This window comes from Thunnus albacares, chromosome 20, assembly GCF_914725855.1.
Source record: "Thunnus albacares chromosome 20, fThuAlb1.1, whole genome shotgun sequence".
In the NCBI taxonomy this organism is placed as follows: domain Eukaryota; kingdom Metazoa; phylum Chordata; class Actinopteri; order Scombriformes; family Scombridae; genus Thunnus; species Thunnus albacares.
In genome coordinates this window covers 13,920,976-13,948,886 of record NC_058125.1, presented here as the reverse complement: position 1 = coordinate 13,948,886, position 27,911 = coordinate 13,920,976, and the positions used below count along the sequence as shown (strand labels likewise).

The following is a 27,911-nucleotide window of genomic DNA, read 5'->3' as shown; positions in this document are numbered from 1 at the left end:
CAAAGTCATTTTACTCGGACTACTACACAGCCTGTTGCATAATGCTGTCTGTGGCTGGTTTTCTTTTCTATTTTTTTCTGTGTTAAAACTAAGGTCATGGACTTGGAAAGATGTGGGCATTTACCAGGCAAGGAGAGTCTCCAGAGAGGCACTATCAAGTTGCATTACTGGAAGAGTATGATCCAGTTTTTTTGGAGCTTGATCCATACTAAGGACTAAAAGCCATGATCTGCTGTGTCGCATTCTTTCCTTGATCTGTCTCTTGCAAATCCCCCAACTTCATGCAAGTGCAACACTAAATCACTGGAGCGCTTGTTTAATATTCTTAATCTTAAACAAGCTGGACAGACTTCTTCTCATATTTGTTGTCATCTCATTATGTATATTTTTAATGTGGGTGCCAAAACTCAGCACCTATCAGCTTCAAGACAGTCACCCTGTTTATCACCAACCCCAGTAAAGACTTTTGAGAAGTAAGATTTAATCCCTTATTGCTTAGTTTGTGTGTATGGATTGAGAATTTTACTCTTGACTAGAGGGCAACATGAATTTGGCTTGTTTTGTCTTTTTTTTTTTTTTCTCAGACAGGCATCAAAACATCAGACCTATGCAACAAATGGTTCGAGTTATTTTCTGCATCTGTATAAATCCAATCATAATAATGCCAATGGCAGATGGCTATATTCCTGCACACAGAGAAAATCCCATTTTGATGTCATTTTTTGAACACAGATAAAGGAAAAGGTCAAAAGGTTATGAGCCATTCCTCCAAACAGTTATATCACTTACTGTAGCTAAAAAATAAAATCTTGAATGTTTCTCAGAGACAAAACTCATGCATTATTGTGTATGTCCTGAGAGGCAGTTTAGTATTTGTTAGCATACTCTTTGAAAAAAACAAAACAAAAAAACAACAACTTTCACTTACATCTGCAACAAATAAAGTGATTAGATCTGAGCCCCACAGGGTCACAAAGTCTGATTTCCTGCTCCCGTGTGCATACAGTCAGACATGAGTGTGTGGATGTTGCTCTAAGCCAACAGCATCTGGCCCATTGTCTGCTTCCACGGCTGGCTGCCTGATTAGCTGCTACAGTATTGCAATGCTAGACAGAGAGAATAAACTGTGTGTGTGTGTGTGTGTGTGTGTGTGAGTGAAAGAAAGAATGCGCAAGAGTGCGTTTCTGAGTGAGTGATTGAGTGAGTGAGTGAATGAATGAATGTGTTTGCCATGAGAGAGAATTTATGTGTGTGTGTGTGTTTGTGTGTGTGTGTGTGTGTGCGCGCGCATCTACTAAATGTGTATTTATGTGTGAGTGTGGGTGGATGTATAAAATCAAGTTCCCGGGAGTCTGCAGCTAAAATTATAAAAATTACACAATGTATCACAGATGGCAGGCTGTGTGCAGTATAACACACACAGGAGGGGTGAAATGAGTCTTCAGAAGTCTTGTTCATAAATGCTTTGATCCAATATGCCTGTATGTGTGTGTTTAACATATTGCCATTTTTGTACAGTATTTCTTGTCAGACATGGAAAGAATGCAGACACACGTACAGTACACGAACACACACACTTTTTGAAAAAAAAAAAAAAAAATCACTAAGATCTTCTCCTGCCTCTTTATTTCCTGTTGCTCAACAACATATGAACTGAGTGGGAAGGCTGGTATGAGGCAGGTCACCAGTGTCAACACCTCACAGTAGCCACCACGCTGTGTGACTGACACAGTCAGCTTGATATTAAAGCACCTGCCATGGGACTGACATGAGGCTCAGCGGGATACAAGTGAGCGCAGTCAAGTCTAGACTCATGTAGGAGGAAATATGTTTTATCAATGTTGTCGTAACTCGTGCTGGTCACTGCTAGAGGTTAAAAGTCGTAAAACATTGTGGAAGTGTTCACTGCCCTCAGTAGTCTTCTGTCATGTGTCACTGTTAGTAAATGATGCTTACAGAATACTGTGTTGTATTAAATTTCATAGAATTACTACACTGTTTGAGAAAAAAATGCTATTAAAAAGAAGGAAACATCACCTTTCATCCACCACTACAGAGCTGTGTATGCAGCTGCGACTGACTATCATTTGGATTTAGTAAAACCTGCTAAGCTATTTTTGTAATGATAATAATAAATATGATCTCAATATGGCAAAAAAGGGCAAAACTAGTCATTATTATGCATTACATGACACCAAACTCTTAACATGTGTTGAAGAAATATACTTAAATCAAAATGTTTGTTAGTTTTTAATTACGACTTGAACTGAATTGTCAAATGATAGAATGATAAGATCATATCATCACAATGCAATTCCATTGAAAGTCAATAAATAGTAATTAATGAATTCATTTAAGAATAACTCAGCTGTACTGATTATAGCAGAGGGTGGGTGGCTGTTATTGTCAGGCACCTGAATAAAGTACAATATATATGGTTTTCCCAGATTAATACTATTTTGTAAATTTAAACGTAGAAAAAAGGTCTTGAATCTTGGAGTATGAGAGTTAAGACAGTGACATATAAAACATCAAAACAGATGTTAAAGATCCCCTCCAAACATGTTTTAAGACACATGAAAATGAAATGGAAATGAGTTAATAATTTGTGTCTGATATGGGTTTTGCACAAAAAAGTTCAATTAATTAGTTAAAAAAAATCTTAAAATGACATCTACCCTCATTAAAAATCCAGAATCTATGAATATGCAAATATTGTTCATTTCAAAGTTAACTAGAAGACACAATCTGTCTCCTACTTCACTGTAGTGTCAATTTGCAGTGTTCTCACCACACTTGTGTAGTTTCATACTGGACCATGATTGACTTCCAAGCTAGTTGTGATGTCACAAATCACGCATATAAGTATGTACTTAAACTCAAGTTTAAGGTGAGCACAGAGAAACTTTCTCCCTTCAGTAGATGTGAAAACAGCTTTTTAGTGTCAAACTCTGCACATGCATCATTCTGCACAGTGAAGCTCAAACATCCAACTGAAGGAACAGGAAGCAAAACACATTTTTAAGTGCAAGGGAACTTTAAGATTACAGGGCAGCAAACATGCACACTCTATTAAGGTCGGATAATATGGAGATATACCAACATTTGGTCATATAATTTACTTGATAATAGCTATCCCCTTAATATCTCTATATGCAGGATGTAAAGGAAACATACTAACCCATGATCATAGTTGTAATAATCTTGTGTGTAGTAGTCTTGGCCAGGGTCGATGCCAGATTCCATAGATAATTCCTGTTGGATTGACAGACCATTATTAACACTGCACCACACATGTACACTGCACTCACAAAGACACACATGTGTATTAATATACACACATGAATCTATCTGTACAAGCACACCCACTCATATACAGTATACAGGACAAACCCCTAACCCTAACCCTAACCCCCATCTCTCATGTGCAATTGTAGACATTGGCTGCACTTACACGGACCCACTCACTCAAGCAGGAAAACACACTTTGGGAACAAAGAAGTGCTCAGAAAACAGAGTACCTCTGGTCTGAGCAGAGAAGGTCGGAGAAGTTGTTGTGTCTGCCAGAGGGAAAGAAAAGCGATGAAAGATGAGACAAATGGAAAAAAAGTTAGGAGCGCTCCCCCAAAATGATAGGCATCTATTTTGGAAAATCAATACTCAATCTTCCTCATTCAATATCTCTGTAATGCAGACGATCTAGTGTTTTCATATGGTGACGTCAATCAACTTTGTTAGAGCAGGTATTGCTTTGGATATCACTTTAGAACTCTGTTTCAGATCAAATTGAAATATTTACAAGTTCATTGATGCATTCAAATAAAATTATTTTGGGAGATGGATATTCAACAACTGAAAGAACACTTGTATCATCGGTTTGAACAACAAACATCAAATAAAGTCTGTTTTCCTCCATGTCTTCATACTATTTTGGAGTCACAGTATGCCAAAAGTCAACCATTTTGAATTGAGAAAGATGGTTTGATTTTCTACATTAACGCCCTTTTAATTTTACATTTTAAGATAAACCATAAATGACTGCAGTGGTCCCGAGGTCATAAAATGCTGTTAGACATGGGAAACAGTCAGCAATCAATTATGCAGATATATAAAAATGTAAAAACAAGACACTGGTTACATAGAAATAATAGAAAAAATGATAGAATCATAGAAATAAATGAATTGATTTTATTACATCAAACAGAGAAGAATAGAAAGAGCAGAATACAAAGAAGAGCAAAACTTAACATCAGAGGTAGAAAAAGAAGTATCAGTGAATAACACATGCAACGATAGTACGCATGCAGAGACAAAACACCTACCTCATGTTGTCCATATCCACGCCTGGGAGATTAAAGAGAGAAACAAAAAGACCACTAACCAACATAAACCAACATTACCAAGGAAACCTCTCATTAAACAAAATCCTACTGATATGGACATGTCAACACGCTCAAAATATTTCACATTTTGTGGAACTTAACCCAGTTTCCAAAGAAAGCAAGATGATGAGATACATCTGAGTGCATGTATGTGTGTGTCATAGACTGTGTATTTTGACAGAAAGGGAGTTACATTTTCTGAATATAGCTGTATAAAAGCATAATATTCACATCTCATTTGCAACCCAAATATGCTCATTCTGTTAATGAAAAAAGCATAGATGGGATATGTCAATTTTAGCCACAACAATAATAAAACCATATTTTACTTAATTTGTAATTTCTGACTAATAGGTGGAATGTTTTATTCATGGGTAGAGGGATATTTATGGTCAGGATATATTAAGATGCACATAATGCATACATGTATAATGTAAAATTTGTGCATGTAAATACACTATTTAGCATAAATCCGGCACCATTCAAGTTCCTTTGCAAAAGAACTCTGAACAATATGGTGATGGATGATCAGCTGGTCAGCACAGAGAGACTGACCTGAACATCCCTGAGATATTTCCTGCCAACAGCCAACCAAACGTCTGTGCTTTCCTTGTAAAGTAGGGATCTCAAGTGAAATTACTTTGGGGCTACTTGTCCTCAGGCAATAATGATCCACCTTGCTTAAAATTGTTTGGTCTCCAGGTTAACATTTCTTTTAGGTTTAGAAAGAGAGATTTTGGTGTCAGGTGCATAAAATAGACAATATTTCCTCACTGATTTGGAGGATTTGCTCAAAAACTGAATGATTACTCTAAAATAAATGACTATTTATTTTATATATTCTTCATTTTGAAGACCATATAAAATAGTTTTGCTGGCCAGATCAGGACTGGGTTGCACCAGCGATTTGTAAATCCATTATTAAGTTTGTGTGTGTTCTTTGTAACCACTAGTTAGCTTCAAACTAGTGATTTACTAAATCAGGTCGCACCACTAAAACTTAAGAAATGTCTGAACTGGTTAACACTTCAGTAATGTATCAATGCTGTCCAATAAGAAGCAACCAACTATGTAAACAGGAAGTCACTGTAGAATCACAAGCTGTAACATAACTTGACCAAAAATCCAGTTTTAGGGGCTAAAAGATAAAATAAACAGCCAAACCTCTGTGAATGCAGGTATATTTGTTTTATTTATATCTACATACCTGGAGAAATATGTATGTTTTCATTTAGTTATTGGCATAACGTTTTGTAATCTAAGGTTTAATGGTTTTTTCCGTGAAATTTAAAGCTTCAGGTCAGATATGTCGACCATATTCCATATTACCTCTTTTACTCTTCAGCTGAAGTGGGTCAAATATCAGCTAAGTTTGAACTAACGAACAGTTGGTGCAACTGGCTCCAGGCTGGTAGTTTTGAGGCCCCTGTTGTAAAGTTAATCAGAATTTCTCTACCAGTGAGCTTGGTGTATCAGTGTTTGTGGAACTGATTGTTCTGGAAAAAAAGATTAATTATAAAAGTTTTCAATGAGCGTTTGTCCATAATGGAAGCAGGATAGGTTTCACAGGCAGAGCTATCATTATCAGAGCATCTCCAAAATTATATTCCTATTCAATTCAGCTATGTCAGTAATTTTTATGAACTGTATGCTCCTATACACCGTGGAAGATTCCAGTTTGATTTGAATAATGATAAAATAATCAAACATCACAGCGATCCCGAGCAAATTGAAATTCTTTCTAAATATTTCCTGTGAGAGATGAGCCTTAACTGTTTTAAGATTTCAGATAAAATCTAAAAATAATTTTTCATAACCATGGATTCAGAGAGCCTTTGCTTAAGTTCTGTTCAGCCCATAATTACTCTTGGCTGAGCTTGACATCAAGCGAAAGCAGAAAATCAAACAAGTGCAAAGAAGATACCATCAAGTACTTATCAAAGGGGCATATTTATGTCAGATTGTCTGCAGTGAGCTTTTAGCCTATACATGAACCTTATGGCCATGTGTAGCCTGTTATTATGGTATCCTTTCTGTTACATTTGAACACACGTTATACGACGTGTGGAAACGTTTTGTTTACAGCAGAGTGTAAATCACACTCAACTCTGTAACCTTAGTTGCAACGAATACTTTTCTTGCAACTTGTCAGTCATTAACAGTGCAGACATCCTGTATATTACAGTTACTTTAAAAAGTCCTAAAACCTTTCCCCTTTTGAAAAGGAATTAAAGCTTACTTGTTTTCTTGCAAGAGTTAGATGAGTAGTTACCACACTAACTAGCTAGTTAGCTGTTTCCTCCTGCTTCCACTCTTTATGTTAAGCATCACTTCTCGGCTGTCTCATATTTGGTGTACAGACAGCATTGTCTTGATCTGCTCATTTAACTCTCAGCAAGAAAGCAATTATTAATTATTTCCCCCCAAAATGTCAAACTATTCCTTGAGAGATCATTTCTTGTAGCCTGACATTAAAAACACAAAATAAAATCAATGTCAAGATACTGACACTTCATTCCAGCACATATCAGATTGGGTCCACCCAGCAGCCAAGTTGATGACACTACAAGCAAATAGTTTAATGTTGTTTACAACACTGTGAAATTAAGACTTACTGTTGTGAGGAAACAAACTTCAAACAAAGACAGTAAGATAAAGAGAGAAACAAGAACCGAGAGAAGCAGCGAGATGGAGCAAGAGACAGATAAAAACAAAGAGATACTTCAAAAACTATGAAAAAAAGTGCTGGGGTTCTTTTTTTTTATTTTATAAGGTGGGGGGAAAAAAACCAAAGGGGAAAATTGGAAGAAGATAAATAAATAACAAGAAAAACAGCCCCGAACCCTCTCTGTTCATGCGTCTAAACTATGCGCCGGCAGGATGTATTGTCATGTGAAACCAAGGTAATGAGCTGGCAAAATGAAGATGTATCACAGAACAACAAATGGTGACTTTTAGAGGACACATCAGATTCTCCTTTCTGTTATTAAACTGAAAACACACACATACATACATGGAAAATTGTTAAACCACACGAGCATTTGATTAAATAAATTCATATTAGAATATAATAATAATTATCCCTCTTAAACACACGCAGACACACATCTCAAGGAAACATTTTCAGTATCAAAATGCAGCTTTGACTGAATAAGTGTGCTTCAAAAAGACAGGATTATCTGTTCGCATAAAGGTGTGAAAGGATAGATGGTACTCTAGATGCATTGGCAAACATGTTTGGATGGAAAGAAAAATATTGTGGATGGCTGAATGGCTGCCTGAATGGAAGGATAAATGGATGAAAAAGAGTTTTTTGGGTCATCTATGGGTTAGAATGAAATGGCTCTTTTCGCTGTCACCTTGTGCGTAAATGTGTGTATACTCTCCAGATTATAGTATGTGCCTTGCATTGTGCGTAGCGTAATCTGTGTTTGTGTGTCGGTGTGTGGAGATAAGTCTATCTCTGTGTCCTTGTTGCTCTGACAGACACATTATTAGGTCCTCTCGAGACAAAAACACACAGACAGCTATCTGATCTCTGTCATACACACACACGCACAAACAGACACACACATCTGACATGACTGACTCCTGCTCTTTGTGTCCTCTCCGCCTTGTCTCGCAGTGTGTATGAGCAACAGAAAGATAGGAGAGAAATATTATTAGCTCTTGAAGAACAGAGTCAGAATATGACACCCAGTGACACTCTCTTCTTCTCGTCTCTATTTTCTTTCCACATTTTGCCTCTCCATCCTCTCTCATAGAGCTACTGTAGCCCCTTTGCCCTTTGAACCGCCACTTTCTTGCTTATTTGTTACTTCCTTGTTCCCCCTACCTGCTTCACTCTCTACCTTTCAGCCTCTTCTCTCCCCATATTCTTCTCTTTCTCATTTTTTGCCTTCTATCATCATGATTGCATGTTATCTAGAGAATAAACCCCTTTGAAGTAAAGTTAACTGTCAAGAAGGTTCTCTTTTGGATTGTAAACGTTAGGAGAATCCAGGACCACGGTGCACAAATTGGCATACTCCAGCTTCAAACAGCTTCCCAGCCAAACAATGTTCCTCCTTTACAAAACATTTATTCAGCACTTATGATAAGCATTTCAATCTCTTTTTTTGCCTAAACTCATGCAGACCTTGCCTTACATTTTATTTAACTTCATCCTAACCTTGTGTTCATGTTAGCCAATTAATTGAAGGGAATAGGGGGATTTTGCTTTGCCCTAAATGATCATCAGTGGTAATAACATATTCCTCTCTCTGACATCATCTTTGGACAACAAGCAAGCTGTGGCAGCATCTTCTGACAATCCAAGAATTCTGCTGATTTACAAGTTATTGTTTGTGTAAGTCGACTCAAAACAAGCTCCATTTTTCTTTTGCTATTTTTCATGGATGAAGCAAGCTAGTTACACCATATGGGAAGATAACATAGTCATACTAAAGCCTCCTTACAAAAAAGATTTGATTGGTTGACTGTTTCAACAACCTGGCTGAAATGGGCGCAAAACCAGACCCATTTGAATTGCTAAACAGTTAGTTACACTATACAACAATGACCCACCAACCACTTATATGATCTGGCAAACTGGTAATATCACAACAATGAAGTCAAGATGGGGCAAGAAACGAGGAGTAATGTCGATTAGACATGCTGTAAACAAGCCTGCAGCACTACAGCAAGTATGGAAGTCAGACTATCTGAACTTGTGCTTCTTGGCCCACCTGACTCATTTGTTAGTGATGCTCCCAGATCTCATAGGCTAACTTAGTGAGTACAATGTTATTATTGCTTATAGGAAATGATGGCCAAAACTATGAAAATAAGACACAAGCTGTAATAAAAATGAATTATTAAAAGGTTTAGATGCTTGCTTAAGTGCTGTTTTGTTGGATCACACACTGTGTTAAAATAATTTACATTTACAACGGCATATTATTATTTTCTTTGCTGTATCACATGTTTATTTTCTGCTTCAATGGCCTGGTTTCTACATGGTTATCTTTGCATGCTGAGGATCAAACCTGTGATTTTACAGATACACGACAGCCCCTCTCTCACTATGCCTCCTATCTGTGTGTCTCAATTCAGTCTCAATTGAATGCAGTCTCCTCTAATGAATGTTGAAAACAACACATATTCCCCAGGATGTCAAAAGATGTCTGTTCTCTAGCAGAAGCGCACAATAAGATCTGAAAGAGTGAAAGCAGAATCTGTCTGTGAGACAATAAAGATACACTATGTGTGTGTGTGTGTGTGTGTGTGTATAATGACATGCAGCACACTGAGGTTGAAAGCTAAACTTAGCATAAAACATTTCCAACCCAGTCAGCTGAAACAGTAGAACTGCCTGCAACCTGTTTAAAAGCTGCTGTGTGTTTTTGTGTGTGTGTGTGTGTGTGTAAGTGTTCACACTCCTGTTTATGCCTGAGCTCTTGCTATGGAGTGTATTTAGAAGAGTGTGCTCATAGTGTGAATGTGTGTGATTGCTTTGGGCATAGCAACATGTCGACATGGTTTACAGCTTTATCACGATTTTGTATGTGTGAAAGAGAAGCAAATTTGAACTGGAAATTGTGTACATGCATCTAAACCCACTGCCCAACATTAGAGATATTCCACAACTCAGATTGATCAAAGTACTGTATGTGTGTTCTCCTTATCTGACAACAGAAAATGTTTCACAGCATCGTCGCTTGATAACCACAGACATGACAATCAGGCTTTGTTTTATTTGACTGTACATCATGATTTGATCCAACTGCCCAGACATGATGATCATCAGTCACATGTGGGTCTTGAGGGAAAGGCGTGATTTGACACTTGATGATGACATTATGTGCCTGGAGACAAATTTTTGAAACTGTGTTAGCAGATGGCAGTGATATCTGCCTCTCACAGGTCCCAAATCACAAATGAAACAACACTTTGCTTACAAGCAACTTGTAGACATTTAAGATAATTTACGATCAGCGCTTCAAAGGCTGCCACCGCTTTCCACATCAGATTTACTCCAGCTGTGAACAGCAGAAGCCAAAGTAGAGACTGCAGATGAGACGGACCTGTCATTCCTTATGCTGGAGAACAGCTACAGGTATTTCACCAAAGGAAAGGGAAGGATGTATCTTACAAATGATTACAGATTACGTTCCCGTTAATCTCATCCCCTGTGACTCTGACTTTATCTCAGTTTTGTCATTTAAATGTGTATAAGATAAGGAAAAGAAAAACATATCAAAGAGAAAGAGGCTCAGCATACATGAAAGTAGCTTATATGTTTTTCAGAGGTCTGTGTGTGCATTTGCGATAAGAGCTGGTCTGAGCAGGCAGAAATTTAAGTGGACTTTCATATATACCAAAACATGCATGCAAGGGGCGCCTTGACAGCCCACTGGTTAAAACATATACAACATAACTGCAATGTCTGCAGTTTGATTGCGGCCGCAGTACTTGTTTACCCATGTTTCCTGTTTCTCTGCGCTTTCAACTATCAAATAAAGGCAAAAATCATACAAAAACATGCATGCAAATTGCACATTTCCACCATATATTACTGGTTAAGACATATACAACATAACTGCAATGTCTGCAGTTTGATTGTGGACGCAGTACTTGTTTACCCATGTTTCCTGTTTCTTTGCGCTTTCAACTATCAAATAAAGGCAAAAACATGAATGCAAATTGCACATTTCCACCATATCATTGCAATAACATTTAGTTTGAATTAATTCTATTTTTACCAAAGACGCTTGCGCATGAGGCTGAAGGCAATTGCCCAACTAAGCCTTCTAATGAATCTGCCAACTTGAAAACACATCACTACAGCTCTGAGTACTATATCGAACCCACTGACCTGGAGATAGACAGCCTTTTAAATGGGACAGCAATGTATTGTAACTTAAGCATATTCTATGTTACGTAATTTTATAAGTAGACAGTGATTGATGGATGAGTGGTCTAAACTATAGGTCAGTGAATTCATTTTGACCTTCTGTGGCTATGTGACTTTCGTAAAACACAGTATCTCATATCTGAGGTGAGTGAAACATTGCATTTTCTCATTAATATGCTACAATTGTAGCAGCCTTTGTACATGGCTACCTCTGTGGACTTTTCGGGCACAATTCCACCAAGAGAAAACAACTGCACAGATGCCGTCATTGCTGGTCAATTGATTGCTCCACTTTGCACAAGCGCATGGCACTGCCGTTCCACTTCTTCTCCTCCCTGAGGCATTTTTGGGGAAAAAAGGTGCTGAAAAGAATCAGGATGAATGTATATGTTTAGGGTTTCTATCTTGGTAAGTGTACCAAAAGTGGTAACGATGCAGGACTGCGACTACATGTTGGCAGCAGTTCAGGCTAAAGTGAGACGGCAACTTCTACAATGTTTATGATTATAGCACTAAGGTAATAGTGAACCACTAGTGTATATTTATGTCCACCATTTAATATGTTCCGTATTCTAAATTATAGTTTTTTGAGTGTTTTCAACTTTTCAGTCAAATAAATATTGTCTTGAATACTCTAGTTAGCACCACATATTTTATTGAAAAAATGTCCATGGCCTTTTTGTATTTTCAATATTAATTATTTCCAAAAGTACCTGCACAATAATTTCCACAAGAGAAGCCTTGAGGGAAAAGAAACAATAGAACCTTCTAGAAAATGTTCATAAAAATTTAGCACATATTGTTAAGAAAAATATGACTCTACATAAAATATTTAAAAATATGTTGCTACACACCCATATACACATATTCACTCTTTGAAAATCCTTGAAAAACCAGACATCAACACAACACTGTAGAACTTGAAATGACAACGTGGGACCATTTTCAATAAACGCACACAATGGGAGACAAAAGGGAAGTGGAAACATGAAATCAATTAAAGACATTAATGAAAATGAGAAAATAATTAAAAAAACAGACTGAGAACAACAGAAAGACTGTGTGCAAACCTTTAAGAGCTAAGACTGACTACAGGGAACTATAGAGACAATTGAGTGTTTACAAAAATATGAGTATGAACTACCAACTAAATGAGAATTTGACAGAAGGACAAACATAAAAAGCAAAAAAAGGGGATTTAATGGATTGTTACGCCTTCACCATGTCTGTTTTTGTAATTCGTAGCAACACAACTTTTAATTAATTTTCATGTTAATGTACTAAGTCTTGATATGAATATTGTACTGAAAAGATAGTTATGCATTGACTCAACATAAGTGCAAAGATGAATGGATGTTTACAGATAGCAGCCTACAGATAGTCTCAGATGTACAGAGAAATTAAGCTGTGATCTTACATTAAGTGTTATAGCATTATGTCACTACCTTACTGTGTATACTGATGTAACAGTAAGCAAAAGCAAAACGTGACATTAATCATGTAGCCCTGTAAAAGTGTCCTTGCTAAGAAAATAAGAAGAAAGCCTGTCAAACACAGTTCAATCAAAGTGTGAGGGTTTAACAATGTTCTCTCCTCTGTTTGATTTTCCTTCTCACACCCTGCTCATCTAGAATCGGTTTAGAAGTCAACTTGTAATCAGCTACTCACAACAGCAAGTAGTCCAATCCATCAACAATCATGTGTCTTGTCAACTTTCTTTGAGAAAGATACTGTCTGTTACTGACTGATTATAATTTGTTGCTGACAAAAATGTCAATTACTTGGCGCTGATGTAAAATGTTAATGATAGTAGTCAGGCTGAAAGTTAACCAGGAGACATTTTGCCACTTCTAATCATTTGATTTCACAGCTCCCATCTGCAGCTACTTAAGACAATTTTCCCCAGCATTAATTAAAAAAACAAGCCCAAGAAATGCTGTCTGTGTGGAAACTAGAAATAATGGCCTTAGCAGACAGTGAGTAACCCTCCAAACAACTACTTTGGCGTTGTGTTGGGAACCAGGCCTCTGAGTTCCTCCTAGTAGTTCAGGTTCACTTAAATGGGGACACAAATAAAAAAAAACTGGACGTCTTAACCTGATTATCCTTTCCTCCTCGTCCTTCAACCTTTAATCTGAATCACTTGTAGGAATATCCAGCTATTACTGTACATAACTGAATTTATTGGGGCTCTGCAGGATGTGACCTTTCTTGCTCTCTCACCATCTCCCTTATAGTACCTCCTTCTCTTTTTCTGTTAGCAACAAGTACCATTTAAGAGGAGAGAGATCTTTCTTCTACTCATGAGTTTTTATTATTAGGCCTAGTTCATTCTCTCTCTTTTCCTATGTAGAAAACAGTAAGTCTTGTTCGAAGAGCACAGACGTAGCACAGTAAAAATCACCAAATCAGTGGATCCCACTCAGCTATTTTGAGCATCAGTTCCTTGACAGCTCCGTTGCAACTACGTAACAATGTTAAGAAATTCCCCTCTGTGTTCTTTCCGTATCAGAAAGGCAAAGGCTAGAGCATTGTAGACTGAGAGGGGAATCGTTTCTCAAGCTCTTCCACAATAGAGTTCATGTTTGGGTTGGGCTGAATCTGTGGAGTTAAGGGATCTTCTCCTCCTTCTCCTCCTCCTGCTCCTTCTGTACCTCCATCTTCTCCCTCCCCTTCTCCTCCTGCGGCTGCTGCTGCTGCTGCTACTACTGTTAATGCATCCAAGGAGTCAAGAGAATCGAGAGAATCAATGGAGGCCCGGCCCTTCATCACTTTTTTGAGCGGGATCTGTTTCTGATCTATCTGGCTGAACATGTTGGCCACTGACTTCTCAATTTCCGCAATGTTTTGGATGTTTTTTAAGATCCCTTTCAACTCTTTTCGGGGATGTTCAGGTTCCATGGGCAGGGGCGGTGGAGGTGGCCGGAGGGACAAGGGTCGCAGGGCTGGCGCCTCCGAAATTGACGGTAGGACAAAGGTGGATGGTCGTAGGAGTGAGGGCGACAAAGGGGGAGGGAGAGGTGGAGGCGGGGGAGGCAGAGGAGGTGGGGGAGGAGGAGGAGGTGCCTGTTTTTCTGTGTGATTAGAGTGAGATGATGCAGGAGGGAGAGGAGGAGAGGAGATAGGGTCATGAGGAGGAGGAGAAGTTGGAGGAGGAGGAGGAGCAGCGGTAAAGGGCGGTGGTGGTGGTGATGGAGATGCAGGTGGAGGTGGTGGTGGTGGAGTTGAGGGAGGATCAGGTATAACCTCTAAATGGACTTGAAGTCTGTCTTCTGCATTCTGGTTTCCTGTTAAATTTGCCCCAAAGCGCCGTAGCACCGGAGGAGTTGGCTTGTGACTCGGTGGAGGGGTCCCTCCATCACTGTGGGTGACGATGATACTTGGGGGACCCTCTTTAGTCTGGACATTGTGGATGGGGCTGTTCCTCAGATGCTGAGGAGAATCCGGGAAAACAGCAAGAAGAATATCAGGTGACAAAGATCCTCGCGAATCTCTATTTTGCCTTTGTCTCATTTCCTGGAGCGCCTGTTGCTCGAACTGTCTGGCTTGTTCTTTGACTGTCAGCTTGGGTTCAAGGCTTGGGCTCCCCATCAGGTCTGAATCCAACCCACGGTCAAATCCTGAATCCAGACCGGCATCTTTGCTCTCTTTGAATTCAGCCTTCAGAAGCTCCAGCTCCCATTGCACAGGATCCATGACCACTTGACGTTTTAAGGTATTGTACATCTCTCTTCGATGCAATCTTGATGGGAGAGTCCAGCTGTGTCCACCCCCAGATCCCCATCCACTGTCACTGCCGCTGTATCCACTGAATCCCACATCACCTCCAGGGGAGCTGAGCCTCAGCCAGGCCTCTCGAAGGCCTTTCCTGGAAGGAGAGAAATTCCCAAGAAGGTCTCTTCTTCTCTGGCTTCTACCAAGAGTCTCTGGACTACTCAGAGTCCCGTCCTCATGGTAAATGGGATTTTTGATTGTCAGGGGGTTTTCATCAGAGAGAAATGTGATGTTGGACTCAGACTTGGGCAGGTTGTTGAGCACCCCTCCATTAGCAACACACTGCCGATGGGCAGCGATTGCGCGGGTGGCAAAATCTGAGATCAGACGTTGACGATCGCTTTCATCCAAGCTGCCACCACTACCACCGCCACTGTGGTTTGACCGGCTGGTGCATGGATGAAGGAAAAAAGATGAAAAAGAAAGATGGCATGAAGGGAGAAATAATAAAAGAATTACAGATAAAATATGAGGGAGAAGAGGGTATAATGAATAGGGAAGATGTAATTAGAAAAATCAGAGCTAAATGAAATGGAAGAGGGAGATAGGGACTGAATGAATTTAAATGAAGGAGCAGCAATGCACAGAATAGTTAAATAAAATGTTTTATAAAGGGGGGTTATAACAGAAGAATAAATAGAGTGGTAGAAAAGAGATAAAACAACAGAACATCTGCTAGAGCTGCTGTTGCATAAATGACATGAAGAGACTTCACATTAGTAGATGAATGAGGAAAGGAATGACAGGAAATGGATGAGTGCTCTTGAAAGAGGTAACGGTATTTTATTTCTGTGCTTTTTTTTTTTTTTAACCACAGTGGCAAGAGATGGAGTGCTAAAAAATATTGCTGAAACACAGGGGGAAAAAGGATTGTAAATAGATTGTATATATCCTAAAAGTGGTGCACTACAAAGACACTACCGCATCACAGCTATAAACAATGCCAGATCTGCTGGGGCGGGATCGAAAAGTCTGTGTTGTGGAGTTCTGAGAGTATGCAGATTTCCTTCCAACAAAAAACTGATTAAATCCACCTCGCTAGTTCAAGGTGTGCTAATCTCTTAAATCAGTGTAATAGTTTGTGACTGTGATGAAACTCTGCAGACTCTTGGTACTCCAAAGCACATGGTCGTCTACTTCTGTGCAAAGGCAAACAAATCAACTCTACCAGAATTTATAAATCACCACTGATTCGCCAAAAGCGCAATCAACCTTCAGCTACACAATTTTGCTCTCTGATCTACCAAAGTACAATTTACCCTGCACATAAAACAACAGTAACCACAGACGAGCATGGACACAAACACGAAACTGTCACTGCATAGTGTCAAACTAGTCACAGATATGAAACAATTTCCAACATCCTACTCACTTTTGTCTGTCATTCATGGATAAAGGTGGATAGATGAGAACAAGAGAAGATGGACAGATGAATGCACTAGTCAACACGAGAACAGGAAAAGTAGAATGATGAAATGATAACAAAGAATGACGTTAAAATGTTCAAAGTTGTGAAAGAAAAGAGCTAGCAGAAAGGGCATATAGGGTGTATATACAGTATAAAATAATAATTTAGAGTAAATAAGTAGAGGCACACTAGGATGAAATTTGTTCATTTTGCTGCCATATGACAAAACGTTTCAAGCGTTTATTTGTCCTGGAAGGGTTACATAAGAAATCCAGTTTGTGGTGTGTAGAGTGTCAATCCATGTCTTTGTCTCTGTTGTGTGACCCCTGTAATTAAGTGTCCCTGTAATCCTGTATTATGTATATTTTACACTGTACAATGAAAACCATCTACTGTTGTCCAAGGGGGGGAGGGGGAAAGTACCTTGCAGTTGTTGAGAGAAGAGCAAACATTTGTCAATAATTTTTCAGTGTCTGTCTGCAAAGTACAACTGCCAACCTTCATAACTTAATTTCCTTACCCCAGTGGTTGCCATTATGAGATTAAGACCAGAGATTTATCTTTAAGTTGTCTCACATCCAGTTCAGTTGATCCGTTTTTAAGAAAAGCAATACTCCATCTTCAATATACAATATCATGTATCAATGTATCAATTTTTGAAAACCCTTCGAATTTAAAGGATAACTTCATTTTGTTTAGAGATGTTAATCACGTCAGATCATTCTTTGGAGTATTTAATTAAATTAGGATATGTAAGCTATTATCCCTTTGTCATATTTGCTTTTTAAAGAAATGCTTGAGTACAATGTCAATATTATCAGGTAATCTTGGTGTGATAATTGCAGTTTTTCAATATGATTGTGAATAATTAGTTGTTTTTTTTTTACTGCATATTGCATAAGCTTAAGGTCTAACTTTGTCTTAAACTGTTTCCTGCCAGTTATTAACCATGACAATTATGTGGGAAAAAACTTACATCAGCCACATGAGCGGGGAAACAGTAAATATTTCAGTGCATGTCGTAACAAAACTACATTTTCACCGTGCAGGCCTAAAATATTAAAACAAATCTAGTTCTTGATCAATTGCAGCACAAGTGACAGTGACTGTAACTATGATAACTGATAATGTGCTGTGTTGAAAAATAACATGATTCTTAATCCAGAAAAAAAAAAACACGCCTCATTTAAAATGCTGCTAATAATAAGTTGAAGAACACTCAATTTTTCACAGGTAATTGAAAATAGACATTAAAACCAAAGCCTGTCAAGAGAACAGCCAAAGGTAATTAAAAGAGGAAAAATGCCTCAAAAGTCAGTCTACTGAGCAGTTTGATAATGGACCTTAATTATGAATGTGCAAACTTCTGCCCTTTGCCTGGTTTTATACTCGTTGGGGAATATTTAGTCCCTACAAGATGGCAGTGATATGCAACACACACACATATGCTAATTACAGAAAAATCCCAAACTACCTACTTTGCAAACACACACACACACACATACACACACCAACACACACAAAAAGCCCTTCCCCACTACAATTAAACATGCTCTGCAGCTTATCAATAGAATTAATTATCGCCCAGGGTGGTCTTCAGAAATTACGGGCTGCATTTATTTCAATTATCTCATATCCAAGTTCATTTCCGCACACATTTTTCAGAGGATTGTTTGGACTGGTTAGTCTCTCTCTCTCTCACACACACACACACACATACCCACACACTTGGAAATCCCTTGTTGTCATTTGGAGATAGTTCCCGCCATCTTGCACATGAATTGCTCTCATGTTAATGGGAGTAGGGAAGCATATCAAGGACAGACAGGAAACCGGTGATGCATGTAATGCTGATAAGAGTTCCTCTCAACTTCTTCTTAACGCTTCAGTAAGGAATTATAAATGAACTATCTTTGTATTGCCTTGAGTGAGTGAATGTGTGTGTGTGTGTGCGTGTGTGTATGTGCGGTTGTTAAAACTTTCAGATAAAAGTTAATACAGTATCTCTACATGCAGTCACTATTAGACTCTTGTTTAACCAAACCAACATTTTTCAAACCAGTGGAAATTGCCAAGAAGATGAATGAAACACAGTTTGAAGACAAAGAATCAGGGGATCGACAGTGAGTTGCGAACAGAATATAACAAAATTGCACAATAGTAAAGCAACTTACAGAATAAATGGGCAGTAATGCCCTTCAGCGCTGATAGGAGTTGAGGTGTAGGACAAAATTAATATGAATAACATTTAGATGGTTATAAAAGGTAAAGAAAGTAATTTGCCATAATCACCAAAAAGCTTATTCACAAAACTCAGATAACCTGCTGCAAAGGACGATGAAGAAAAAGGTCACTCCTAGAGAACACATTTGGAGGACCTCTAAGAAAGATAAATATTTCTTTAAATGTGCCAGTGATTACACTGTACACTGTTACTGCAAGCTACCAAATCAATGAAAATCTAGTAGTAAGCTTGAGAGGCAGCACTCAAAGAGAATATTGTTCCGTGGGCAGATCTCTCACCTTCATTTTATCTTTTGTATAGTGAGGACATTGGTATGCATTACAGTCGGGTAACTGACGAGGAAAGAGCTGAGTGTCGCTGAACTTTGTGAAGATATAATTGCAGGGTTTATCTATGACTATTGATGCATTGAAAAATCAGAGCTTTGTTTGGTGTTAGTGTGATGTGGGGCTACAAGGCTCTGCTTGATTAATCCAAGATTGTGTGTCGTCTTTTCATGTCAGTGTCTTATGCAACTGCAAAATGTTAAAAGAAGGAAAGGAAACTAGTCTCTAGACTATAAAAAGAAGCTCTGAGGCCATACTCACAAACAGTCTCTGGCTACTTTGAGAGACATTTTGACTCAGCCTATAAATCCCTGAAAGGGTTCCCAGTTTAGGAGTGATTTTGGCAAGTTCTGCAAAGCAGCTCAGTGTGATAAATAAAAATTTTATTTCAGTGAGGATGTGTGTTTGACTGAATATCAGCACATTTCAATCAGAATGCTCATACTCAGACAGATTATGATATATAGTTTATCTAAAAGATAAAACTCAAAGTTCTTTTCAATAAATATTTACAAAGTGTTTAAGAACAGATGCCTTTTTGTGTGGGTACAGAAGTCTGTTCATCAGTTTGACATGAGACTGGCTCAAGACTTTGAGCCTTTAAATGTGGTTGTTGAACAAGTCTAATGATGATGTGAATGCATGTTGCATTAGTGACCCAAAGAATGCCACAGAGGTCTGATGTGCCTGTTAATGTTGTTTTGTTTACTTACAAGGTACACACATCCCGAAGGAATGAAATCAAAGAGTTGTTACTGTTTGTGTGATTAGGATTCTGTGGTAATTTAAGATCATCGCTGCTGCATCGTTAATTTTGGTGTCTGCTACAAACTTTTTCATGTTGTCATATTTTTAATTTTGAGTACTGCAGTGTTTTTGAGGTAAATGGATTTTGATGTGGGCATCATGGTATTGATGGAGTTTATTGATGGATTTGATGGTTGTAGTTACTGTACTTTATCACGGTTTCCTGAGGTCTGTGAATTCTTTTCTTCCCTATAATTAATATTTCTGATATAGATTTTTCTTGTTGATATGATATATATATATATATATATATATACACACACACACACACATATATACACATACATATATACATATACATATATATACATACATACATAATATATTCCCTGATAGCTTTCTGTATTGACTTGTCTCAACATTTTGTGATATGTTGTATCTGGAGGGTTTCCAATGTATTTAGAACTTGGGAACTACAATCGTGTTCAACAGCATTTTCCATATGTATTTGAGCACAGGTGTGCTTCATTTGGTGGCTCTATTTTGATCCCCTTGTGTCAAACATTTGTCCTGATGAAGGGCTACAAAACCAACCTTTGGCTTTACTATTAAAGGATTGGGATAAACCAAAGTGTGCAGAGTCTTCTTCATTTGGTCTTTGGTCTTTTTAAACCTTGCTCATGAGTGCAGTGATCTTCTCTTGAGTCAAAATTGTTGTGTTAAAGTATTAAGGTATTAAATGGTCTGGTTCCACAATATACAATACAAGCTTTCGTGACAATTATGTAAGAAATTTTCATGGTACCCATAAATTGCTATGAGGTCACTGTTCATTGTTTTCATACTGAATTGTACACCTAGTCTCTAGATGCCACTAAATCCTACACACTGCACCTTTAAGGCATCAGCCATTCAATTTGGTAGTTTGGGGGTCACCATTTAAAAATGCTAGTGTTTCTGTGCAATTTGTTCTTATTTAATGTCATATTATTGTATTTACTATTTATGTGTGTGTCTCTTGTTGTTTACATTTACTTTGTTAGATTTATTGTTGTCTTCTGTTTTTAATGCATGAAAGGAAGAGAATTTGGGAAAATATGGCACTTTAGCTTTCTGAATAATATGTTTGGTTTGTAGGGAATCAAGAGTACATAGAAAAAAATGTTGGGGATGTGATACTGTGGTACTGCATGTACTGACACCACAAACCCCCCACAGCAGGGAAGGAACACTGCCAAAGGCTGAAGTTAAACAGCCGTAGAAATGTGATCTAATGCCTCTGCTTTGGCTCATCAATGTAAATGCCACTTTCACACTTCACTTACATGGCGTTGTCTCCCAGCTCTTCATACAGGTTGTTGGCAGTGCCTCCCCCAGGTTTGCCTGTTGGCAGTGCCATCTGGATACGGGCTGTTTTGGCACACTCTGCCTGGCGTCTGGACACCAACAGAAAGGAAACACAAAATTAGTTGTCTGAAGTTAAAGTAAGACCACAACCTTAAAAACGCAATAAACCGGTCATGAGGAGGGTACAGAGGGCTCATAACTTTGACAGAGAGATCTCAGGCTTGAGGCTTGAAAAAAAACAGTACATCCATCTCTGTGTGTGTCCTTGAGAAAGTCTGCACACCAACTCAACCAATTTATTTGTACTGTATGTTTTGAAAATATGGAAACACAGAACTGTAGCTACCATTACGGATACTGAAACTGACAATTTAAATTAAAAATTACACATGGTGGTAATTTTATAGGCTGACTGCAGTATTTTAGACTCAATATACTTAAATTTGTTGTTGTTGATGTTTAGGCCAAGAACAATAATATCTTGGTGCCAATACCTCACTTTTCAGGAATATAAACATTTTTGACCCATTTTGTGTTTAACAAAATAAATGAAAATGCTCGATGCATCAGTGTTAATGAGAATTTTTGCCTAATAGAATGAAGTCTAAAGTAAGAAAAGTTTTTTGATGTAAATTAGGAAATATCAGACCAAATATGTAAACAAGTCTAAGAATCTGATCAAGCATTCGATACTAACTTTTGATAACTGGAGCTATGGACAAAAGTTAGTTGGTACTCGAAAGGTATTGAGGTTCAATACATGAAACGCTTTGATACTTGTAAAGACTGCTGTTTATCTCCACCCGGGTTTTATTCTTGGCAGTGGTGAGAAGGCTTTGAAACAGCATTTTGATCTTCATGTTGGCTAGAGTCACAGAAAATATTACTTTACAGTTTATATCTAGGCCTACCACCCTGTGTGAACACACATATTTTAACAATATTTACTTATGCTGCAAGTGGTTTCCTAAATATTTGTATCCCGTTCTAAATATAAAATTGAAATTCATGGACAAATTACTTCATTTACCCTTCTACATGACTTTGTTTCATCAGGTGCTTTAAAAGACATCATCATCAGGCAACCTAACTGAGAGAGCGAGTGAAATTGGACCAAAACCAATTGGTTGGTTTTATTTTCCTTTGTAAAGCACTTTGTAACATTGTTAAGAAAAGTACTATATAAATAAAATGTATTATTATTATTATTAAAACCAGGATACAACAAACATGTTTCGGCACAGTGTGTTTACTCCTTGTTTTAGTATTGTTGTAGAAATTTTGAAATATTTATCTGTGCATGTACATGCTAAAATGTAGTGTAACTGTAGAACAATTAGAAAAGAATCAGCAAAAATCAGCAAAGGGTTTCAGTAATGTGAATTATATATATTATTGAGTTTGCTAACATTAGCCTCTATAAGACAATGGTAATGTCAGTGCAGGTTAGGCTCTAGCGGCAAAACCCTGAGTGTATTGAATTTCATGCACAAGAGCGTATTTAATCACTAATTCAACTTTTCATTTGGTAAAGGAAAATAATTATTTTGTCTCTCAAATTTAGATAGTCTTGCTTTAAATGGGCAGTTTGACATTTTGGGATATATACTTTTTTGCTTTGCCAAGAGTTAGATGAGAAGATCAATAGCCTCCTAATATTTGTTTGGTAGGTATATGGCTATCGCCAGCATGCAGTTAGCTTAGCTTAGCATAAAGCCTGAAAATAGGGGGAGGCTGTTAGCCTGGTTCTGTCCAAATGTAACAAAATCTGCCTACCAGCACCTCTAACACTCACTGATTAACACATTATAATTTGTTTGTGGAATCCATATAAAAACAAAGTGTAAAAACAACAAATCATTGTTATACTGGGGTTTATATGTAAGACTATTTCTTAGAAATGTATTTCCCAAAATGTCAAACTATTTCTTTAAATAGCCAACTAGCATGGATGGACTTCTCTAGTCAACATAATAATAACCTGGACTCCAATATGACTATACACACACGCGCACACACACACACACACACACACACACACACACACACACACACACACACACACACACACACACACACACACACACACACTATTAAAAGCATCAATCTTGGACATTTATTGATTCCATGTTATTCAGGATTCATTTGTTTGATTGTCTGCTGTCCTCTCTGTTTCACCGCCATTCCTGCTCTCATCCATTTTATTGTACAGTGAAAGTCAACAGATTCATCACAATGAAAAGGTGTTATTTGACAGTCATTACGTTAATATTTTAGCATATGAAAGCAGTACTCACTCTTTGAATCTGGTGACGGCAGACACAGCAGGCAAGAGACAGAGAAAGAGAAAGATTAGTGATTATTGGAACCATAAATCACACAGTACCTCTTGTTAGCCAGTTTTCCTTATTATAATTTACAAGCAGAGTCGGACAATTGGTCTTCATTACAGTCATTTAGCAAAATGAAAGACTGGTGATTATTATGCTGATGATTACCACTCTGTTTTTCTCTTTTCAAATCTGCCCTCTCCTCTCCTCTCCTCTTCTCTTCTCTCCTTTCCGTCTGTTGTTATTTGTCTCCCTTTCTCACCAGGAGATGAGAAGCTGTCTCCAAAATGCACTGATCGTGTGTGTGTGTGTGTGTGTGTGTGTGTGTGTGTGTGTGCTTGTTTATGTGTGTTAGGGAGACGGATGAAATTAATAGCCTTTCACGGTGGTTAGCTAAACAAACTATTAGGAATGGCTCTGTGGGACAGGCTGCCATGCTGAATCATCTTGGGAGGTGACTGGCCCAGGTGATAAAATGATAAATAGTGCTAAAGGATGACGTCCTGTGGGAGAGACTGTCAGCTTCATCTATTTGTCTGACTGTCTGTGCACAAAAATCATAAACTATCTAGATGGCTTGTTACCTTTGTTACTATTCTTATTTGAAATAAAAGCCTAAAAGCTCCACTTTGAAGTAGATGGTTTCCCTTCAAGCACAATTACATCAGTGACTGAGATGCCTTATGATGCCAACTCAGAATTCACACCTTCAGAGGTACATTACAAGGAGCATTATAAGCTTCAAAAGATTTCAAAGGATTTATTATTGGGCTGTTATGTTGGGCTGCGAAAGATTTAATATCACAAGTGCAAGAGAAAATAAATGGAGTAAAAAAAATGGGAGAGAGTGTCTGAGATTTGGGAAGGAAAGACACATACATGCAAATGGAGTTGTGTGACTAAAAGAATGACAGAAAACTGTGTCGTGAGGACTGGCCTTAACTGTTTGGAAGTCACAGTTTATTCCTACTGTATATCACATCCAAGTGGCAACTAGCACAGCTTAAGGTTGAAGCCAATGTACCTTAAAGGGCAATGCAACTGACAACCGCTAGATACTGGCTCCAATTGGCTCCCATTCAAAAAGCATCAACCTCTCTCTTGAAATACTTCAGTGAATAATGTTTTCAAGAAGTCATTATGGTCTCAATCGCTAAATTCTGGCCCTGTAATAGGTGTGCTGGTGGTTATTTTGGAAATTTTTGCTCTGTTAATAAGATTTGAAGACGTATAGTAGGCTAAGATGTCTGCCATGTGGGTGTTGATGGACAGCTGTGATTGACAGTTCACTCGCCTGCTGCTCTCCCCAGCTCTGGGCCTCGCACTGAGTCGGACTATTGTCGCAATGTTTCACTAAACTTAAAGATCCTCTCCTACTTACTGTCTATAGGTGATAATGACTATCAGTATGGCGGGGACACAGCAGATGATGATGATAACTGCCAGAGCCAACAGTGCCCCCTCTGTATAGCCAACGGCCTGCACAGCTTTCTTTACACTGGTCACCACTTCAGGGGTTCGGATCTCCAGAATCCGCCCACCAGGAGGGAGGAGGGGCTGGAACTCTTTGTTGATGTCCAAGAGTTTACCATCAAGAAACCTTGGGATGAGAAACACAATCGTGTGACTGAGACCAAGTACATTTGAGAATAATCGTTACACATTGACCTCTGTTACTCAGTAGAAGTGATGCCAACATCAAACAAGTGTTTATATGTGTTGGTGAAGGCCACAATTCCCTGCCAGCTAAATGTCAAACAGTTAACCACACAGCAAATTGATCACAGAGTCATAGATTTCACACTAAATTCTGACACATATTTACTTGTTCTGTTATAAAACTAGTAGGTAGTTTTCTATTAATTTGTATACCTGACCCTTAAAGTGACTACTAGTCACAAGTTGTCTTCTCTTTTGGGTACACTTCCAGAAAGTACAAAATTAACCTCAACAAAATACCTGAAAACTTGTGTGAGTGGCAGCACTCCAAAAACTAATTGAGGCCAATTCATTTAGGAATGATTTAATAGAGATGTAATTTAGGTTAGGTCCTGTCTTACATTATAGAACAAAGCTTTTTGGAGAGCTGCCATTTTACTATTCATCGATTTGTTGGCAAAGTTCTCACTTGTAGAGCTCCTGTCTAGATACAGCTCTGTTTGTCAGCGGGTCAATAGCATAAATCATTAGGTCCGACTTGGTGTAGTCCTCCTGTTCCATTCCCTCGCCATGGCGATGGGGCCCGATGGTTTCCACGACAACCTTGGCTCCGGGTATCTGTTCCTGGACATAGTGTTCCAAAATACTGAGGATGAAAAAATAATAGCTTTAGATTAAACAGAAGAAGCATTTATCTCACTTCTATTTGAACTCCAGCAGGATACCTACATGGTTGACATGCGCACACACACACACATTAACACACGTACAAAAATTCACCTTTGTGGACTGTGTGATGTATAATATCTATGCATGGACAGACACATTTCTTAACATGCAAAGACCAAGCTCTCACAGTCTTATCACACCACACACACACAAACAAACACATTTTTTTTAATCCTGTCAGCTAGGCAGACTCCATGCTGTGCAATATTGAATCCTGTCCCCCCAGAAACACCTGCTCACAGCAGGAATGGTCCCGCTAAGGTGTTTGTGTATGTGTGTGTGTGTGTGTACTTGTATGGCTATCGTTGTGAGAACCAATTTGAGTTTTAGAGCTGGGAAGTGAGGACATTTTGGCTGGTCCTCACTTTTTGACACACCTTCAAAGGGCTGTTTGAGGGCTCAGACTTGGTTTTAGGGTCAAGGTTAGAATTGGGTTTAGGTTTGGTAAGGGTTGGGGTTAGACATTTAGTTGTGATGGTTAAGGTTAGGGTTAGGGGCTATGGAATGCATAATGTCATTGAATGCCCTCACTAAGATAGCTATACCTACTTGTGTGTGTGTGTGTGTGTGTGTGTGTGTGTATGAGCTAGAGAAAAATTGAGGTAGACAGAAAAGATGGTAAATGCTTTAAAACATCATTATCAGGTTATACGGTGTATGTGGGAGGTGCAGAAAGGCCCACTGGTGAGAGTGTACATGGCAAAAATACCATATCGTATAATGAATAATGCATTTTGTGTCTTGTATTAATATCTTGCTCTTCTTCAAATGAATGAAAATGAAGTTGCCAGATTGTGGCGTGAGATAGTATCTTACATGTAAGCTGCCACTGTGGTGTTGATTAGGTCATTTTTTCAGGGCAAATATAAGTGAGTATTTGTGTGTTAGCTTTAAGAGACAGAAGGTGGGGGAAGTCAACATTTTGTAAATCATCTATTTCCAAAAATCATCATTGTTTGAATTTAGCCTAAAAACATTCCTGGGGAAGTATATCCCTATAGTCTTCTGTAACCACAGCTCGATCCTTTGATTTCTTTATCCCAGTGTGGTTTCTAGTTCAATAAAGCACTGCAACTTTATTCTTACTAGTACACTTCATTATGATAAAAGTGCTATTTTTAAACACAGGACTGTTTGTGCTCTTTATCAATTTCCCCATGGTGGCAATTACAGCTTGAGTCCTTCCTATGAAGGCACACTACAGCTAAATCAATAAAGGAATCACAGACTGGAATAATCCACAGTTGCACACAATCAAGGTTAAAATTTGATTTACATAACATATACTGGTATGACTGTTAACTTGTACACCTATCATAATACAAAACTGACTTTTTCTGAACTGTGAAGGGGAAAGTCCCCTCATGTTTCGTACGCAAACAGTACAAACCAGCAAACAACAGGACCAGCCCTCTCTTCAACTCCCCCAGGAGTGCTGGCCAACACATGTCAGTGAGATTTCCAAACTTCTCACCAGACCATAAACAACATCCTGCCAACAGGAAAGATCAGATAAGGAACAACCTCATCTCCTGCATGGTCACTAAACCACAAACTGATCCTGTCACGTTTTGACCCTCCACAGAGACCAGCTGGGACCAAACTTAATCTTACTGTGAACTCTGATTTTTAGGACACTGGGCAAACTAGCATCAAAGTAGCAAACACCTTACAAGTCGTACAGACATACACATACAAACATCCTCACAAATGGCATGGACCCCAGCCGTTTGCTGTCAGATCAAGGAGAACAAGGGACTTTAAAATGTAGATTTATTTAAAGAAAATTAATACTGTATGTTAGTATGTGTGTGTATATCACAATATGTCTTGTTATGTGGTTTAATTATACTTTTGTTCCATTGTTTTTAAGCCAGGAATTGTATCACTAACACAGTCCCATCATCTTTGATAACAGTAACATCATGTTTAGTACCACTCTGCTTGTTCCACTCTAAAAATGCTAAAGCTACTATCCTAAATGCAAAATTAGAAATCATGCAATTGTTATAAGATTCACATTAACAATTAAAAGAGTAACAGCATTCAGGAGTTGAACCTGCTTGTCT

General features: G+C 38.3%; 1 protein-coding gene across 2 annotated transcripts in view; it reads right to left on the bottom strand.

Moving 5' to 3' along the window:
• The window catches only part of LOC122971210 (protocadherin-15-like), a 201,369-nt gene that overhangs the window by 7,715 nt on the left and 165,743 nt on the right, over window positions 1–27,911 (bottom strand). For both annotated transcript variants that reach the window (XM_044337759.1, XM_044337760.1), the window contains 7 exons: window positions 25,583–25,759; window positions 24,836–25,054; window positions 23,422–23,430; window positions 21,103–21,213; window positions 4,323–4,344; window positions 3,522–3,560; window positions 3,182–3,255 (listed from right to left, as the gene is read on the bottom strand). In XM_044337759.1, coding sequence (XP_044193694.1) covers window positions 3,182–3,255; window positions 3,522–3,560; window positions 4,323–4,344; window positions 21,103–21,213; window positions 23,422–23,430; window positions 24,836–25,054; window positions 25,583–25,759 — 651 coding nt within the window. The remainder of the gene's footprint in view (window positions 1–3,181; window positions 3,256–3,521; window positions 3,561–4,322; window positions 4,345–21,102; window positions 21,214–23,421; window positions 23,431–24,835; window positions 25,055–25,582; window positions 25,760–27,911) is intronic.